Genomic DNA, 17,593 nt, shown 5'->3' with positions numbered 1-17,593 from the left:
TAACAGTCATGCATGTCGCATTTGTTGCCATTCCACCGTTGCGCCATCTTTCCGCTGAATTATTGCGTGCACGGAAAAAAGAGGCCCGCCAAAATCACCTCTGAAAAAAAAATGCTGGTACCCGCCAAGTTACCTGACGAGCCGTGCGGCGAAATGTTGGAAGCCAGCGCGCATGCAGGCGGCAGAGTTGAAATTCTTTTCCAGAAGAGACGATGAAGAGGGTTGCTTTGCTTGCGTCGTTAAAAAGGTAGCCATGCATGGCGTGGCTGAAAATTGGAACGGGGACGGTTTTTGGAGAAGAGAAAGAGGCCGCGGTAGGCGACAACAGTGCACCGCAACAGCGGTGCGGGGAGGTCCACCCTACGGGACGGGGGCGTAACAGGGAAGCTACAACGGAACGTGGCGGGCGTTTATCGCGGATCCTTTCCTACCCCACACCTCCGTCCAATATTCCTACCGTGCCAGCCTGGTAACACCACCTCGGCACACCACCCGTGCACCATGCTCCCGGCCACGCGCGGAGAAAAAAAGAGCGCACCAAATCTCTACTTGGGGTTTAGAGAACGTTTGTGCAGTTTTTCAAAGGGCAGTACCTGGTCGACGCGCAGCCGCCAGATTTCAGCGATCACAGCCGTTCGATCTGGCTTCCCCGTTTCGTCCACCTCGCCCCGCACGGGATTGACTCTGTCATGGCTCCGCCTCCGCCTCCCCGTGAGCCCTCCCACCTCTGCCTCCGCCTTCGACTACCTCGCCCCCACCTGCTTGCAGCTCCGGTGGACACTCATGTCGTCGACGCCGTCGTGCCGGGCACAGCCCTGCCGTGACGGTTCAAGCTCTGCTTTGGCTGGTTGTAGCAAAAACGATTGCTAGTTCCAGCAAAAAACAAAAATTGTAGCAAAAATCATGACGGTGACGGCAACATCTTCTCGATTTGTAGCAACATAGAAAAGGGATTCCGGCAAAAATCTTAAGTGGTTCCAGCAAAAAATAAAACACGGCGCCACCGTTGGTCGCTGCCCGAGCGTCACCTTCGCCTACCACAGCAAAATCAAATGTTGGTTCCAGCAAAAAAACAAAATTATAGCAAAAATCATTACGGCAATGGCAAAATCTTCTCGATTTGTAGCAAAATAGAAAAAGGGTTCCAGCAAAAATCTTAAGTGTTTCCAGCAAAAAAAAAGATGTAGCAAAAAAAATTGCACAAACCTCTCAGTTGGAACAAAACGAAAAGAAGTTGCAGCAAAAAAAAATGATGTAGCGAAAAAAATGATGGCGGCAACGGCACCACCAACCTTCAATTGCAGCAAAATCAAAAGAAGGTTCTAGCAAAAAAAATGATGCAGCAAGCAAATTCCCCCTCCCCCCCCCCCCCCGCGAGGCTGGTCCCCTAGCACTGCACCTCGTAGGTGTCGTTGGCCATGTCCGATCGCCTACCACCGCACCTCGTCGGTGTCGCCGGCCATGCCCCCCCCCCCCCCCTCTTGATGCGCATGGTGGTAGCGCCATTTGCGGGGGAGGACGTACGAATGGTGGCTGTCAGGTTGGCGCGGGCTCGGTGGCGCTCATCGCCGGCGAGATTTATTTGAGAGCCCGCAGGGAAAGAAAGATGGGTGAGGGGATAAGAGGAGGCTTAGGGGTGGAAAGTGAGTGGCTAGGAAGCTCATCGTGTGATGGGATAAGGAAGGCTGAAGCGGTGTGTGCGTGGACCCGCTGCCAGGTTGGACGTGACCGGCAGAGTTTCAGCCGATCGTCCGGCCCGCAACGTTTTCCTTTTTCAAAACACGTTCACACAATGGTTTTAGAGACGGGTTGTAGTATAATTTTTCATGTCCATAACGAAGGATTGTAGAAGAGATTACTAATGAACAGGGAGGAGCTCACTCATGAACGCTCTCGCATATCGTGAGCCCAGCACCTACGGCCTAGTTATTTTGGCGGCTTACAAAATACCCACAAAATAAAGCCCCCCCCCCCCCCCCGCCGCCCTTAGCAAATGGGTGGAGGGAGTGGGATCTCGGATACAGTTGACTTATTTCTCGATCTAGTGAAAAAGTGATGAATCCAGGCAAGTTGTCGCGACCTCGAACAGAACTAGAGGAGGTCGAGGAATTGCGAAAGAAGTGGGCGGCGAGGGAGCAGCCACGGGGAGACTCCTAAAAAACATCGATACAGAGGGCGGTTCTATGGTGTGGGCTTCGAAGGAGGAGCGGGCGAGGATGTTTGCAGCGGGAATACCAGCACGCTGACCAGGTTGTGTGGGCAGCGATAGAGGCAGAGTTCTTATTCCAGACCCAACGAGGTAGGTGGAAGGACTTGGGGGTGCAAGCTCCTCCTTCCTAAATCCAAATCTCACCGGAGCCCAGTCATTATCGTCCTCCCCACTTGGTTTGAGCAATTTTCTCTGTCGCACACAATTAGTAGAAGGCTCAAAAGGGAGAATACATTCACATCCCTCCATCAGAACACTTCAATCCTTTAAGAAAAACCTTGAGAAGCCCCCGATTTAAATCAATCCCCTTTGAGTTCACCGTTGACTTGTTACTCTTAAAGGTTGGAGACTCCTAAGGAGTAGAAGTCCACGGAAAGGATTGAAGTCTTTTAGTGGCTCACAAAATAAGCCGCCACTCTCCAAATTCTCTCGTAAACCATCTGCCCCATTGGTTGGGACTCATGGACAACTACTTATCCATTGGTTCCTCGCAGTGCCTCGGTTATCTTCTCTATTATCCTATGTGTGAGCTCACGAAGGAAGAAGTAGCAAATGGGTGGAGGGAGTGGGATATCGGATGCGGTGGACAAATTTCTTGGCTTGAGAAAAAGGGATGGATCAGCAAGCCATGGCGACCTCGAACGGAACTATAGGTGGTCGAGGAACTACGGAAGAAGTGGGCGGCAAGGGAACGGGACACGACGACCAACAAACACCGAACAAGAGGGCGGTGCAGGCGGTGGTGTGGTCTTTGAAGGAGGAGCGGGCGAGGATGTTTGCGTCTGGAATGCCATCACACTGGACCATGTGCTTGTGTGGACGGAGGCACAGGCGGAGTCCTCCTTTCTAACCCAACGGGGCAGATGGAAGGACTTAGGGGTGCAAGGTCCTCCTTCCTATATCCAATCTCACCGAAGCCCGACCATTATATTCTTCCCCACTCGAGTTGATAAATTTTCTCTCTCGCACTCAATTATTCCAAGGCTCAAAAGGTCAAATACATTCACCCCCCCCCCCCCCCCCCATCATAACACTCCAATCCTTTGAGGGAAAAGTTAGAGGAGCCCCCAATCTAAATCAGGCCCTTTTGAGTTCATTATTGGCTTGTAACTCTGAGAGGTTTAAGACTTCTAGGTGGTAGAAGTCCCTGGGGAGGAATCAACTTGTGATGTACCCCAAAGCTTGTAAATGTTTGGAAGCCTCATCGTGGCTAGTTAGAAAGCTCATCTATGCGAGTACGTCATTCAACCCCGAGGAAAAAATAAACAATATATAAAAACAAGTTAAGCACCCCCCCCCCCCCCCTCCTCTGAAATATCGATGTGGGCACCCGATGATGCCACATTACTCCGTAAGTTTCAGTCTATATGCTATTTAGCCGTAAGTGTTACTTGGCTCTAAGAATATAGGTACCCCACCCATATCACACATGTACACACCATGACAACTTTAAGGAAATTTGTAAGACATGGCAAAAATTACAAAAAAGAAGAAAAGATGGTATTAAGCACACGACAACTTTACTTCTTTTTTCCCTACACATATTGATGGTCACATGGCAATTTTCAAAGGTTTTTGTCCTATTCAATAATTGCAAATTATAAAAATATACCACCGGCGTTATAATTTTATTTCCCACAGTTTTTGTAACTGTCAAAACGGCAACTTTTTCCAGAATTTTTAGTGGTAGATAGATTCATTTTTTTTAATATGTGGTAGTTTTATTCACTAGAGCATGACAACTTTTTTTGTGTGATGTAGCTGTACCTAGATGGATTTCACTAGTAATAGAATGCGAGTAATGCTACACTTATGGGAAGATTTTATGGATCGAATTTACAAGATGATGTGCTGGTTCACGGTGAATATCAGAGGAGTCTGCAGTGAAATCATGGAAGGTTAATTAGTATGGAAGATGACATTCACAGAATGCCGACTTAAAATTCTGTCACGGGAGTGCACAGAACTAGTAGGTATTAATCGACTAGGATCGGAGGATTTGGAGCGTAGGACATTCTGGTTGCCAGCGAAGCCTATCACTAATGCAGGGCACTACAACCGCTGGAATCAAATACGTACTAGCCTTGTGTCTACCGTAGTGGTAGTTCTACACCGTAATCATACTCCGTTGATCATTGCCAAAGCAAAGTTACAAAAGGACGGGAGCATTTGCGTGTGTGTGTTTGGTGTGGAATCTAATCTCGCGTGCATCCAGGTGGCGCACGATGGACCTCCTGCGCTTGGCATCTCCGTGGTTGTACAGCCTGATCCATCTTAACTCGAGGTGATAATGATTGATGATGCCCTTGGGAGCACTATAAAAGTGGACCTCAGACTCCAAGCAGACAAATGATGGGCGCACATAAAGCGGCCAGAACGAAATAACTTCTTTTAACTGCCGGTAGCAGGCATGTCGAGGTTGACATTGTTTACAAGGTTAATGCCTGAAGCCTGCCTGACGTGCTGGTTTCCATGTAAGTAACGCCTGCCTGTCGCGGCGGTTGTGTTAGATGCTGTCAACATGGGAATGCGATGAAGCAAGCTATAATTTACACGTATCATCCTGCCTGTTGTGCCCTGGGTGTGCAGGGGCATGCCGTTCGCGTTGTCCGCGCATTTGCTAGACGCAGAAGCCACATCGTTACTTGTCGAGCGCGATGATCTCATATGAGGCCTGAAGCCTGAAGAAAAACACTTGCTCGGTTCGTCATGTGAATTCAACATACACCAGCAGGGTGGTGAAGATGTCTCGTCAATTTTCAGGCATTTGGAGACCCTTGCAAGGAAAGGAATGTTGAATCGTTGAAGAAACGAAATCTGCTGATAAACTAAACAGCTACTACTACTGTGGACCCATTGATATGAGGTGCTCCTGATCTGGTCAATAAACAATAGTGTATGTAGCTAACCCATCGGTTCATGTTTAACGTGCAAATCCATCCCCCTTGGTACCCACAAGTAAGAAGAGAACAGTTACTGCAATGCAGCGGGATTAAATGTGGAAACTTGACAAACGTTTTACATGTGACGACGGATCGAAACGGCCGGTCAGAGGCAGCATCTGAAATTTGATCCCCAAATTTCGAAAAAAAAATTCTGAAACTAACAGCAGCCTGCAGGTTGTTGCCCTGTTGCTGTACCAAAAATAAGTGAACATCTGATCATATAAACTTTCCTGTCGGCCTTCGTTTTTCTTTAGAAAAAAAAGAACACTTAATCTGTTCTAATACACGCCGTATTATACTACTACTAGTCGTAGTAAACTGTTAGAACGTGCCTATCTTGATGGTTGCTGAAGAAATGAGGCGGAAAGCAGACACAGGCTGGATGCCGCAGCGGTCCGGGAAAGCATAATTTATTTATTTGTTTTCAACCTTGGGGGAGCATAATTACAAGCTGTAACAACAGCGCAGCAATCATGTACAGTTGGTTATCTGAAACAAAACAATTGCTTCTGATTGGTTTAGCTGTTGGATAGTTAATCATTGACAAGATACTGGATGAGATAGGCTACGGCCAGAAGCACACCTAGGCCTAGCTAGCATGACGCTGGCTACTCTTATCTCCAGATAAATATCATGATGATCTGGTAATGCACGCATAAATATTACTTTAAACATCGTGTTTGCTAATAGCAGCAAAGTCAAGCATCTGTTCTTTTTCATGTATAGGTATGGCCCGCTTTCAGTTCAGTTGCTAGCCTTGACAGTTGACACTTCCCCCGTTACTGCACGGCTCTTTTCTGACATCGGGGATTCAGAAATGTTACTGTCAGGCACGTCTAATTCTCTGCAGTCGTTCTTAAGGTTGGGTCAGGGTCAGGTTCAGGGATTCAAAATGTTACTGTCGCGTCCAATTCCCTGCGATCCTTGGAATTGTGAGCTGCTAGTCAACGACGGAGACTCACCGCACTGTACCTCTCTCTCTCTCTCTCGTTTGCCCTGTGTAACGCGGACACAAGCCATCAAATTGTTCAGGTTAATTAAGCGGCTTGGCGAGACGATCGATCGACTGGGTACGATGTAGCGCCAGAAAAGCACTACAAGACAAGCGCGTGTGCCATCAATAGATGATTGATTAGTTCGTCCGCGGAATCGACAGCTCTCTAACCTATTCAATGAACGGCATTCGTCGAGGTTATGTTAATCGGCGATCCACTGTCTGACCACTGCTCTAGGCTCATCGAATGATGTCCGTGCTCTAGCGTATACGTTTTCTTTTCTCATATATGGTTCTATTAACCATGTAATAAGAGACTCGCAGAAAAGAAAGAAAATTCATATGTGGCTGCCGGGGGGGGACCGTGTGAGGGATGGGCTCGCTCCAACAAGCGTGAGGGTGGCCCATGGCTCCAGTCTGTATTCTCTAGTGGCGCGACGTCGTCCCTCCGTCGACCTTGGATGCGTCGCGCCATCTTCGATCCATCCGTCCGTCCGTCCGTCAGGACCACACTGCCGCTGTAGCAGCTTGGTCTTTTTCTTTTCTTCCTCACTCACTTCCCCTACTTCCTTCTTTGTTTATGCACACAGCACAGACGGATCGCATCTGGATGCCGCCCAGAAACGGCCTGCGCCGCGCCGATCGAGCAAGCTTGGATTCCACTTCGGTTTTGTTTACTGTCAGTCAGGCACTTGGCTCCTCCGTATCCGCATTTAAACGCCCATGGCGCCAAGAAGAAAGAGATGCCTAGGCTTGTGTACAGTCTCCAGAACAGTACACCCTGGGCCGCGTGCCTAGCTCTATCTACATATGGCCGGGGGTTATCATGTTGGCTTTTACTCGTCCCGCGCTCATGCCGGCACATGACCCTGTTCTTCCATCCTGGACGGTCGATCCATCGATCCGTCTCCTCGCTGGCCAGCCAGGCGCGCGCTATGGCTACGAGCTCGATCGATCGTCGCCTGCATGTGTGGCCAAGGGTGTGCGTGGCAAAAGCGCTTGGCTTTCCGCAAAAGGACGCGCGCGCTCTATCCCTCCCGGCGTGGGCGTGGGCGTGGGTTAAACCGCACCGCGCGCACCACCCCGCACGGCGGCCTCCATGTTACCCTGTTCCCCTTGCAATCCTTCCTTTCCAGCGGCTTGCCGCGCCCGAGCCAGCCTGGCCTGGGGCGTGCAAGGCGTTCGATCGGTGATGGTCGGCTGCGATTGCCTTGCTTGATCAACCGGCCGGCGTAAAAAGTCTTCCGAACCGGGCGAGAGGGGTAAATTGATTTGATTGATCGATGAATTAACGCCGCGCGCGGGCGGCCACGCAGGGCTGGTGTACATGTGTCGGCCGGCTGCATGCGCGGGAGGGGAGTAAATTACACAAAAGTACCACAATTGAGGCATTGGAAACAGATTGATACCAAGATTGGTAATTTTTACGTGTCAGTATCAACTTTGAGGCGAGACGTTGCAAAAGAGGCTAAAAATGCTTTTTATACGGATTGACAGGGAAACTGACCGATTAGGCCCGCCCGTCAGGTGCCACGCTGGCCAGTTGGCGCGTGCCCGCGCGCTGACTCGGACAAGGCTGGGTCGCACCGTTTAGTCGTAGCCCGAGCCTCCGTCTCCGTCTGTCGCGCCCGTCGCCACCGCCGACCGGCCGCGCCGCCGCGAGCTCGAGGTCCGCTCCTCGACGACTGCGGCCCCGCTCCGACCCCACACGCGCACCTTCCCGACCCCCGACCCGCCCCACCGCGCCCGCCTCGCGCTCCTCCATCTGCTTCAGCCGCGGCGCCAACTCCTCCTCCGCCTCCTCCGCCTTCGCCGCCGCGGCTACCCTCCTGCCCCACCTCCTCTTCCCTTCCGCCGTCGCCTCCTCCTCATCCCCTCCCCCCTCCCCGTCAGCCCCCGCGTCCTGCCTCGCCACCGGCTCGGCGTCCCGTGCTGGCGCCCCGGTGGCCGTGGAGCTGCCGTGCGGGATGGCCGTCGGCTCGCGCGTCACGGTGGTGGCCCGACCAACGAGGAGGGACGGGGCGGCGTCGTCGCAGTTCATGGTGGAGCTGCTCGGCACCAAGGCCGTCCAGGGGGAGGAGCCGCCCAGGATCAGAGGCGACTTCAGCGGCCGCCCCGTCATTGAGCTCAACACCTGCTACCGCATGCAGTGGGCGCTGCCGTAGCGCTGCGTGGCACGAGCATGTCGCGGAGCTTCAACCGGCATCTGCGACATGCATACTTCTTAGAACAATTAGACTTGCAGGTGGAATTGACAATGCACAGGAGCAGCTCTGAACACACAAAATGATTTACTCGAAACATCTATTATGTATATATAAGAACAACCGGTATACAAGTGAGATCAGCAGAGCTGTTAGTTCCTAGGTCAAAAACAATTGACACATGTACATGGTGACAGCATCTAGCTAGTGTCAGAGTCAGCAACTGAAAAATTAACCAGCCACTGACCAAAAGAATGAGCGAATTATGCAAGCTAACTATCTAGAGGGCCTCCAAATCAAGATCAAACTCGAACTCATCCTTGCTGTTTGATTCTCCAGAGAGCCGGGTGCTGCTTTTCAACTACCAAGCAGTCTCATTGTCATCTGGCGTTGCAGCATTGAGCTCTCCCGGACTGCAGCTTCCTCCAGAGGCAGATCATGTGCTGCGGTGACTAGTAGTGCGCGGTGTAGTAGCCGTCGAAGCAGCCGGCCTGGAAGAACTTGACGTCGTGGGAATACTCCACCGGCTGGCGAGTCTTGTCGAACTTCTGAACCCACATGCCCATGCTCACGTCTTCCATCTTGAACAACTGCAACAATCAGGGGAAAGCACATCCGTTTGTTAGCCTTTAGACACATTGACACAAATGCTTGGATATTTACTTACTGACTGACAAGGATGGTGGTAATGACTTACTCTCAGTTTCTGGTTGTCAAACTCAGATACGATGTACTCAGCGATGTCTGATGAAATCACATAGCCTGGTCCGTTTGCGTAAGGTGGGTATACTTCTTCTTCCCATTCCTGAAGAGCAGCGGGAAAATTACATCACACTCATGTATGCAGGGTGAAATATATCACTACCAGTACCAGAACTTTGCCAGAAAGATTATACTCTATTTTTTTCTAAAATAAATATGATACTCTAATACCACTAGTAGGCATGATAAACATAACACCCTGTGTTTAGAAGACGATCATTAGATTTGCAATCATAATCATAGTTCCAGCTGGAGTTAAACCCATGCTTGCTTTATGGAAGGCAGAGGCTAGCATGAACGCACTAAAACATGAGACTGGAAAGGGGAACTAACAGATATGACCCGTTAAACACGTACTAGTTTTTCTTACCCCATACTCAGCAATGGCAATAGTCTTTAAAACAATGAGGTCATAGCAATGGCAATAGTCTTTAAAACAATGAGGTCATAGCTATCCAAGAAAGGGACCAGAACAATGTCACCAAAGAACTCTGCCTCCTTCTTCAGCTCCTCGCTGACCTCTTTTTCCCATTCTATAAAGAAGTCTTCTATTAGAGTTTGCAAAAATTAGCAATATAACTTCAAAGTTGTAGCAATCATCCACAGGTACTTACCAGAGCGACGAAGAACCGGCCAACACTGTTAGATGATTTCCTTGTAGCAATCATCCATGACTTGCGGCCGGCCATCCACTCGGCGAAATTGTTGGCTGCAGAAAGGATGCCAATGAACAGCTCGACAGGTTCAGTCGGCAGAGGTGAGGCCTTCCACTGTGCAGACATTCCCGAGTCCATTTCTCACACTTGACTGGTTCAGTCGGCAGAGGTGAGGCCATCAACTGAAATTGGAACCAATAGCAAGCAAATTCACTGATGAAATTTGTGTTGGTTTTAACGAACAAATAGCTTTAAAATTGAGATGCTACTATTAAATTTCTTAGCGAACGACGAGGAAAAAGCGAGATTGAACTGTGGAATCAAAGGAGCTCACCTCTGTCCTCGTCGGGCCGGGACGCCGGGCCCTCGCAGCGCTGCGGCAGCGCCCACTGCATGTGGTAGCAGGTGTTGAGCTCGATGACGGGGCGGCCGCTGAAGTCGCCTCTGATCCTGGGCGGCTCCTCCCCCTGGACGGCCTTGGTGTCGAGCAGCTCCACCATGAACTGCGACGACGCCGCCCTGTCCCTCCTCGTCGGCTGGGCCACCACCGTGACGCGCGAGCCGACGGCCATCCCGCACGGCAGCTCCACGGCCACCGGGGCGCCAGCGGAGGCGCCGAGACGGTGGCGGGGAAGGACGCGGGGGCTGACGGAGAGGGGGAAGGGGATGAGGAGGAGGAGGCGGCGCAAGGGGAGAGGAGGTGGGGCAGGAGGGTAGCCGCGGCGGCGAAGGCGGAGGAGGCTGCGGCGTCGATGGAGGAGGCGGAGGAGGAGTTGGCGCCGCGGCGGAAGCGGATGGAGGAGAGCGCGAGGCGGGCGCGGCGGGGCGGGGCCGCGGTCGTGGAGGAGCGGTCCTCGAGCTCGCGGCGGCGGGGGCGGTCGGCGGTGGCGACGGAGGAGACGGAGGCAGCAACGACTAAATGGTCCGACCCAGCCTTGTCCGAGTCAGCGCGCGGGCACGCGCCAACTGGCCAGCGTGGCACTTGACGGGCGGGCCCAACCGGTCAGTTTCCCTGTCAATACGTATAAACATCACTTTTAGCCTCTTTTGCAATGCCTCGCCTCAAAGTTGATACTGACACGTAAAAATTACCAATCTTGGTACCAATCTGCTTCCAATGCCTCAATTGTTGTACTTTTGTACAATTTACTCCGGCCGGCGTAAAAAGAGTCTTCCGAACCGGGCGAGAGGGGTAAATTGATTTGTTTGAGCGATGAATTAACGCCGCGCGCGGGCGGCCACGCAGGGCTGGTGTACATGTGTCGGCCGGCTGCATGCGCGGGAGGGCGATACGATTGCGGTGTGGAGGGTACGGTGAAAATGGGCAGGCACCAGTACCGCGGAATGAAAGCCGCCGGGGCCTCGCCTCCTCGTCGTCGTCATGTGCGTTGGCGCCTGACTCGCCCAGACACTACTCTATGCACCAAACCGGACGTACGCCTGACTCGACCGTTGCCACGAAGCTGCACATTGGTGAACAGCGTGGACGAGTGGAGTGGGTGATCGTATATATAATCATCCATTCATTTCATCTCCGGCAGGCAAGGCAAGGCAGGCACCAACTGATGTGAATGAACGCGAGCTTTGTGGGGAGCTCTTGTGTGGCTGTCTGTCAGAGCTGCTGTCATTCAGCGCAAGTACTACTCTATATAGTCTGCTGCCGCACGCCTGGCGCCACCACTGTGGTGTCAGATCGGCCGGGTTCCATGCGCTGCGATGCCATGCCATGCCATGCGAGTAGTACTATGCTGCAACCGAATTTCACTGGCTGCTGCTGGTACGGACCGCGTGACAGAAAGGCGCGCGTACGTACGCTCGCGGTCACTCACGGTTTAGCTGCCTGCCTGCCTGTCTGCCCCGGGGCCCTGGACGGGCGACTCGACTCAACCTGAGAGAATAATTAACGCCCGCGATTCTGGACAAACCTACAGCGTGGCGCACGCATCGATCGTCACGTGTGAGCGAGTGAGTGAGTGACACTGTCGCCGTGGTGTCGCGCTGGATGCCCCTGCTTACTGGCAAATCGAAGATGACAGGCACTGATCGGTCGGCCGGATCATGCACGCCCCACTGTTCCAAGCCGAGCGGTCGGTCGATCGATCGGTCTCCACTGATCCGGTCGACCATTCGTTCGTTCGACTCATAACTTGCTGCCCCATCCCTCTCGATCGGCGGTCGGTCGGGTCGATTACGTGACGTGAGAGGGCGCGCGCACGCGTCCGGCGTGCATGGCCAGCCCGGCCGCCGTACCTCTGCCGCCGTACGTAAAACACGAGTTACCACGTAGTACGATCAACGGACTTACCATGGAGCTCTCCCGCGTAGGCCATGCGGTGCAAATGCAGCCCCTCGATCGCAGCTCCAGGGCGGATGAGCTGGGCGGCGAGGGCTACTACTGTTCACGCAAGTAGCTACCCCTCACCACATGCCTTGTGTGGTGGTCCCTTGACGCAACGCGAACGCACAAGTGCGGCTAGCACCGCACTGCAGTGCAGGTACGGCCGAATCTCACAGGGGTTAACAGGCGCCTCCTTAACAGCCCATCCCAGGCTTAGGTTAGGGTAGGCAACATCTATCAGCAGCAGTTAATACTGCAATTTGGCTGTAGCTGCACGTAAAAGATAGGAGGCCAGGGCCCAAGGACCCGTCCGGGAATATAACCATGTTCGTCTCACATCCCGTGCGTAAAGACGCCACGTTGTGTGGCATGATTACCATGATGCACTGCTGCTCACCTGTATTTGCCTCCGATCCCCAAGCTGTAACGGGCTAGCGAACTAGCTGCCTCACACATGGAGTACTTACCAAGCTAGCATGGGAGCACCTGCGTGTAGATGGATGAGTGGGATGCAGATGCACGCACGCACGTATGCGTGCGGAGTTATACGGCACCACATCGCCCCCATCTCTTGCCCACGAGACGAGCTGTGGGCTAGCTAGGCCGTGGGGGCTGGCGGTGCATGCATGCTTGGTTGGTTGCAACTGTCAGCCTCCACATAAAGCGTGCGTGACACCTTCATTATTTGCCGTCGCACGCCGCCGCTTAGGGCAACCGTAACCCATCACGAGCAGTAACCGCAATCCGCCGTTCACCGGGCCTTTTACGCCCGCGCCGACAGGTTGGAACCGGGCGCAGCGGCCGGCCACCGCCCATGCCTGCCCGCTCGTGCGTTACCCGGCCGAGCCCCGTGCCGCCGGTCGGTCGCGTTCCGTGCCATCCGTGCGCGCGCGAAGCCTGCCCCGGCCGGTCCCGCGCATCGCCGACGCCGAATCTGGCCGCCGGTCCACTGGTCGATCTCACGTTTCTCGCCTCGCGGCTCTGGCATGGTCGCGTACGCCGTCCCATTACGGCATGCCTGTAGCAGTCGTCACCCGTGACCCCTTCCTGCGGCGGGCGCGCGGCTGGGCGATCCAAGGCTATTATGGCATTTTCAACAGCAACCCGCAAAAAAGCCTCCACGTTCGTCCACGCACATGGATATGAGAGGCAACTGTCCACCGCTAGCCACATATGTTTTGAACTATTTTTTAACATACCAGATGAAATTCATACAAATATGGATGGATTTTGTACAAACATGATGGATTTTTATGAACACGACGGATTTAACTACAGCCCCTAAACCTATCCTACGGCGGCGCCGTCCGGCGTTCAAACCCGTGTCGTCCTCCTTCCGCCGTATCCATGAACACCGGCATAAGACCGATGAAGTAAAGGTGCGGTCACCGATGAGGAAGAGTAGAACACGGAAGACAGACCGGCCCGCATGGGATACCAGGGTCCGCTGCCTCCTGTGGCCTACTCATCCTCAGAGGAGTCCGCGCCTTATCCGTCGCCTGTGGACGTGAGGTCCACGAGGAAAATGGTGGCGCCTTGGCTGTCCTCGTCCCACCGAGCCAATTGATGGTTCGTCTGCGGCGTATAGGAGGCACAACTGGCTTATGTTCTCCTCCGCGATCGCCTGTAGCTGCGCCTCCGCGGCCGCCGCTTCCTATCGAGCTGCGACCTGAGCGCAGACGGCATCATAGATGGCATGCATGCTGCTCCGCGAAAAAATTTGGGTTCGCTGCGGCCATGGCCGCCGCGGCCTCCTCGCTCGCGCGCTCGCCGTAGATCTGGCCATCCGCCAGCCGGTGTTGCTTCAAAAGGAACAGGTTGTACCGTTGTTCCTCCTACGCCTGCTGGAATGCCGACAAAGGCGCCGGTGCAGGCTGCACCTCCGTCATGGCGACGATGAACTGCACTTTTGCGCTGCTCCATGTGAAGTCGGCGTGCACATGAGGCGCGAGAGCCGGGGCGAAGTCGTTAGAGCCCATCTACATCGTCGTGTCGTCCTCGTCGTCGGCCACCTCGGGCGAGCTGGTCGATCGGCAAGCCGGCCTCAATCCGCTGGCACGACGGCTAAGCCAGGCGGCGGCAAGGGCCGTAACCACGTACTTCATCTACGGCGACAGACTGTCCCACAATGCTTTCCTGCTGGCGGTCATGGCGGATGCACTGCAAGCGAGGGGGATGTTGAGGGGCTGGTGTTGTGGTGTGGTGTTAGCCGGGTGTGGCCGCCTTTATATAGCGGATTTCAGTGAGGCCAGACGTCCGTGTATGTCAATGCGCGGCGCTGGAGTGGGTTTCTCGAACGACGAGCCTGCTTAATGGCAGCAGGCGGACGGATAGCAGCATTGAACGAGCGAGGTAGATATACGTCCCGTCCAGTCACGCGTCTCCAGCATTGAACAAGTGCGGACACCGGGGACGCGTCACGGGCGGCGTCCTTGGCCGACGCGCCACTTCAATGGCGGAGGTAGTAAGAGGTCGTGTCCACCCTGAGTCGTCTTCAATGTTAAGCGGCGCGCTCTACAGCGGCATGAATGCGGGTAGCTGGCATCGGGCGGGAGCGCGTGCGGGAGGGGAAGGGGTATTTGGTGGGCCAGGGCGGTCAGAAAACGGGGTTGGGATCGGTCCGAACTCCCGCACCCCACCCCACCCCCCCCCCCCCCTCCCCCCCCCCCCCCCCACACACATTTTTCCCCGATTTGCGGGAGAAATTATGTCCGTACTGTTTCAAGGACCAGTATAAATTGACGTTGGATGGCTTCCCGGTCTTGACGGTTGCGGGAGGTTTACATATCCAACTTGAAGATGCCCTGAGTAGAATCTTACTGTCGCTGAAGATAATTAACCAGTGCGAGACGACAGGCGATTATATTAGATCCAATCACGGCCGGGGTGCATCCAGATCTGACAGACAGACAGGCCTGGATCGATCGCAAGTGAATCCCAATCTAACTGCCTGCCCGATTTGACACCTCGTCCACGTTCGCGCGTGGGACGGACGGGCGGGCGGTTTCTTGCTGGCGCCCGGTGATTAAACGTGACGACGATACACGCCCGATCGAGCATCCGTAGCAGCTGGCCCCATCCGCCCAGATGAACCAACAACTTGCCGGGGAGTAAAAAAAGAGTACTGCATATGCAAAGGCACGACATGACGCAGCCGTTGCAGCTAACTTAACCGCAGATCGAATCGCGGCGGTGGATCGATCCATCCATCCATCAGAGATACAGTATAAAAAGGTCCCACGATTCCACCATGACCTCAAGTAGCGGCCGGTTGCAGGCTTTGCAGCCGCCCGCCTACCTGCCTGCCTGCACAAATCCCTGAAGCCGTGTACTTTGTTGGCTCCTCTTTGCCATATTATACTCGTGGTACCACGATTGATCGATCGGCCTAATCTAAATCTAATCCAGCTCTCTCCCCTGGGACATCTGACGGAGCATCTTCCAAACCGCCGGCCGGCTGGTGTTCACCGCGCGCGTCGGGTGGGTCGCATGTTCGCCGCGCGCGCACCGCGTCACCTCGATTGGGAATGTTCGCGCCAAAAGGGGAGGGGGGCAGCTCGTGCCATCTCTTCTGTTGCTGGTGTTGATGCTGCTGTTGGTGTTGCATGCGAACTGCATAGCACTGGGGAAGGCTTCTTTCGTGGAGATCCAACTGAAATGATGCCCGTAAAATAAAAGCGTGCCTGATATCTCTCTCAAAGAATCCCTTGCTTTTCTGGCCTCGTCCGATAGGCGGAATCAAAGTAGGGTTCGTCGCTCGTACTGGCTCATACTTTTGCCGAAAGAACGCAAGACCCGTGATTCATACACTACACCTACTGGAAGTGGAGTGCTTGTAATGCGGGTACTTAACCAATAGTACAGTGAACGCGCAGGCGCGTCGTTGTCGGTGTTGCCCAGGACAATGGGGCTTTTGGAGCTTCCGAGGTGGCATCAATTAGAGAAAAATCAGTTCGGTGTTCACACGGAGGAGAATGTGCTACGGCGAAGCAGATTCTTTCTTTGCCGTGGTAATTGTGGTGTTGAGGTTGTTGTTGTTGCGTAGCAGAGCATATGTCGTTATAGTTATACTACCAACTGCCTCTGAAAGAAGGTAGCTTGTGCTTTCCTGAAGCCTGACAGAAAGATTGTACTGTAAAGTCTGCAAAGCTGGAGAAAAAGAAGTGGACAAGGGGCGCATCAGTGTGCCACGCATATTATCCTTCGTTGCACATGCTTTTAGGAAGGCTTCTGACACAAGAAGCATCCGTTTTGGGCGTACGACTCCGCTCTGCTCAACCACATGACCCAGCGTCAAAAAAAGCTTGATTGACGCTGCTACTCCTACTCCCTGAGGAAACCTGTACTGTATACATATGATGATGGGCCATTAGCCTACTCGGGATGAGCATTACAGGGAACTTTACTGAGCCGAGAGCTCTTTCCGAATGGAACCCCATCAATTTCTTTCCGAATGGAAGCCCATCAATTAGCAAGCCACAAAAAACATAACTTTTCTTTTAACAGGACACAAGCATAGCTGGGGCCCAACTTCTAGTCATGCTAACTACCAGCAGTCGATGGGAGCAACTAGTTCATGAGCGCTTCTTCGGGAGCCTCGCAACGATCACTTGCGGGTGGGCTATGAGCGCGCCACCGTCGCCAGGTGTCGCGCTCTGGGTGCTCCCTCCGTTTTTTTTTTCTATTTTCCGCACGCGTTTTTGGCTTTTAAACCATTTTTTCCGGGTTTTTTTTTACTTTTTAGTTTTCTACCGGTCTTTCTTAGCTTTTGGACAAAAAAATCTCCCCAAAAACACATTTCCTTATTTTTTTTTTTTCGCGAGAGGCACGATTTTGCTTTCGCGAGAGGCACGGCCGTGCTTCTCGGAAATGAAAAAAACAAAACGCGTTTTCTTTTTTTCCTTCCACGAGAGACACGGTTTTTGCTTCCGCGAGAGGCACGGCCGTGCCTCTCAGAGACGGGAAAACACGCGTTTTCTATTTTTTTTCTTCCACGAGAGGCACGGCCGTGCCTCTCGGAAACGAAAAAAACGCGTTTTCTATTTTTTCTTCTTCTTCTGTGAGATGCACAATTTTGATTTTCAATTTAGGATTTCAATATCCAAAAATATTTATAACTTATCCTTATTTGATTTTTGATTTGTTCGAAATAAATTGTTAATTAAAAATTGAGAATTGTTTTTCAAATTTTAAGAATGATTTTTTAATACACTCAAACATTTTTTTTAAAGTCGATACATTTTGCAGAATCGTGAATATTATCTTAAAAATTGGAAACATTTTTTCATATACGTGAAAAACTCGATAATATAACTGAATATTGTTTTTATTTTTACAATTTTAATGTATTAAAAACTACCAAGGGATTTTTCAGGAAAACTGGCTAAAAATTAAAAGAAAAAAAACTGAGCTAACAGGAAGTCGCGCAAAGCAAAATAATTATTCCATAGTAGCCGCACGAAGCTTGCGAGTGGGTCAAAACATA

At 52.6% G+C, this 17,593-nt stretch overlaps 1 protein-coding gene, 1 non-coding gene and 1 pseudogene across 2 annotated transcripts; all 3 read right to left on the bottom strand.

The window, feature by feature from the left end:
* Window positions 1-8,435: 8,435 nt before the first annotated feature.
* Window positions 8,436-9,506, bottom strand: LOC109786216 (uncharacterized). Its single transcript, XR_012203880.1, has 2 exons — window positions 9,050-9,506; window positions 8,436-8,942 (listed from the first exon to the last, which is right to left on the bottom strand). It is a non-coding gene; the product is annotated as an uncharacterized protein (transcript).
* Window positions 9,507-9,510: 4 nt separating this feature from the next.
* LOC141020643 (hydroxyproline O-galactosyltransferase GALT6-like) lies at window positions 9,511-9,908 on the bottom strand. Its single transcript, XM_073507282.1, has 2 exons — window positions 9,725-9,908; window positions 9,511-9,662 (listed from the first exon to the last, which is right to left on the bottom strand). Exons 1-2 carry the CDS (start codon window positions 9,906-9,908, stop codon window positions 9,511-9,513), a joined length of 336 nt encoding a protein of 111 aa, XP_073363383.1.
* On the bottom strand, window positions 9,533-11,897 carry LOC141041166 (uncharacterized; annotated as a pseudogene).
* Between the last annotated feature and the right edge of the window lie 5,696 nt (window positions 11,898-17,593).

This window comes from Aegilops tauschii, chromosome 2 (genome assembly GCF_002575655.3).
Source record: "Aegilops tauschii subsp. strangulata cultivar AL8/78 chromosome 2, Aet v6.0, whole genome shotgun sequence".
NCBI lineage: Eukaryota > Viridiplantae > Streptophyta > Magnoliopsida > Poales > Poaceae > Aegilops > Aegilops tauschii.
This window is presented reverse-complemented; position numbering and strand designations above follow the sequence as displayed.

Excerpts from the sequence above, each read along its gene's own strand:
- LOC141020643 (XM_073507282.1), bottom strand. The coding sequence starts at position 9,908 with ATGGACTCGGGAATGTCTGCACAGTGGAAGGCCTCACCTCTGCCGACT. Across the intron at positions 9,663-9,724 it reads GTTCTTCGTCGCTCTGGTAA|AAGACTTCTTTATAGAATGG; the intron begins GTACCTGTGGAT and ends AAACTCTAATAG.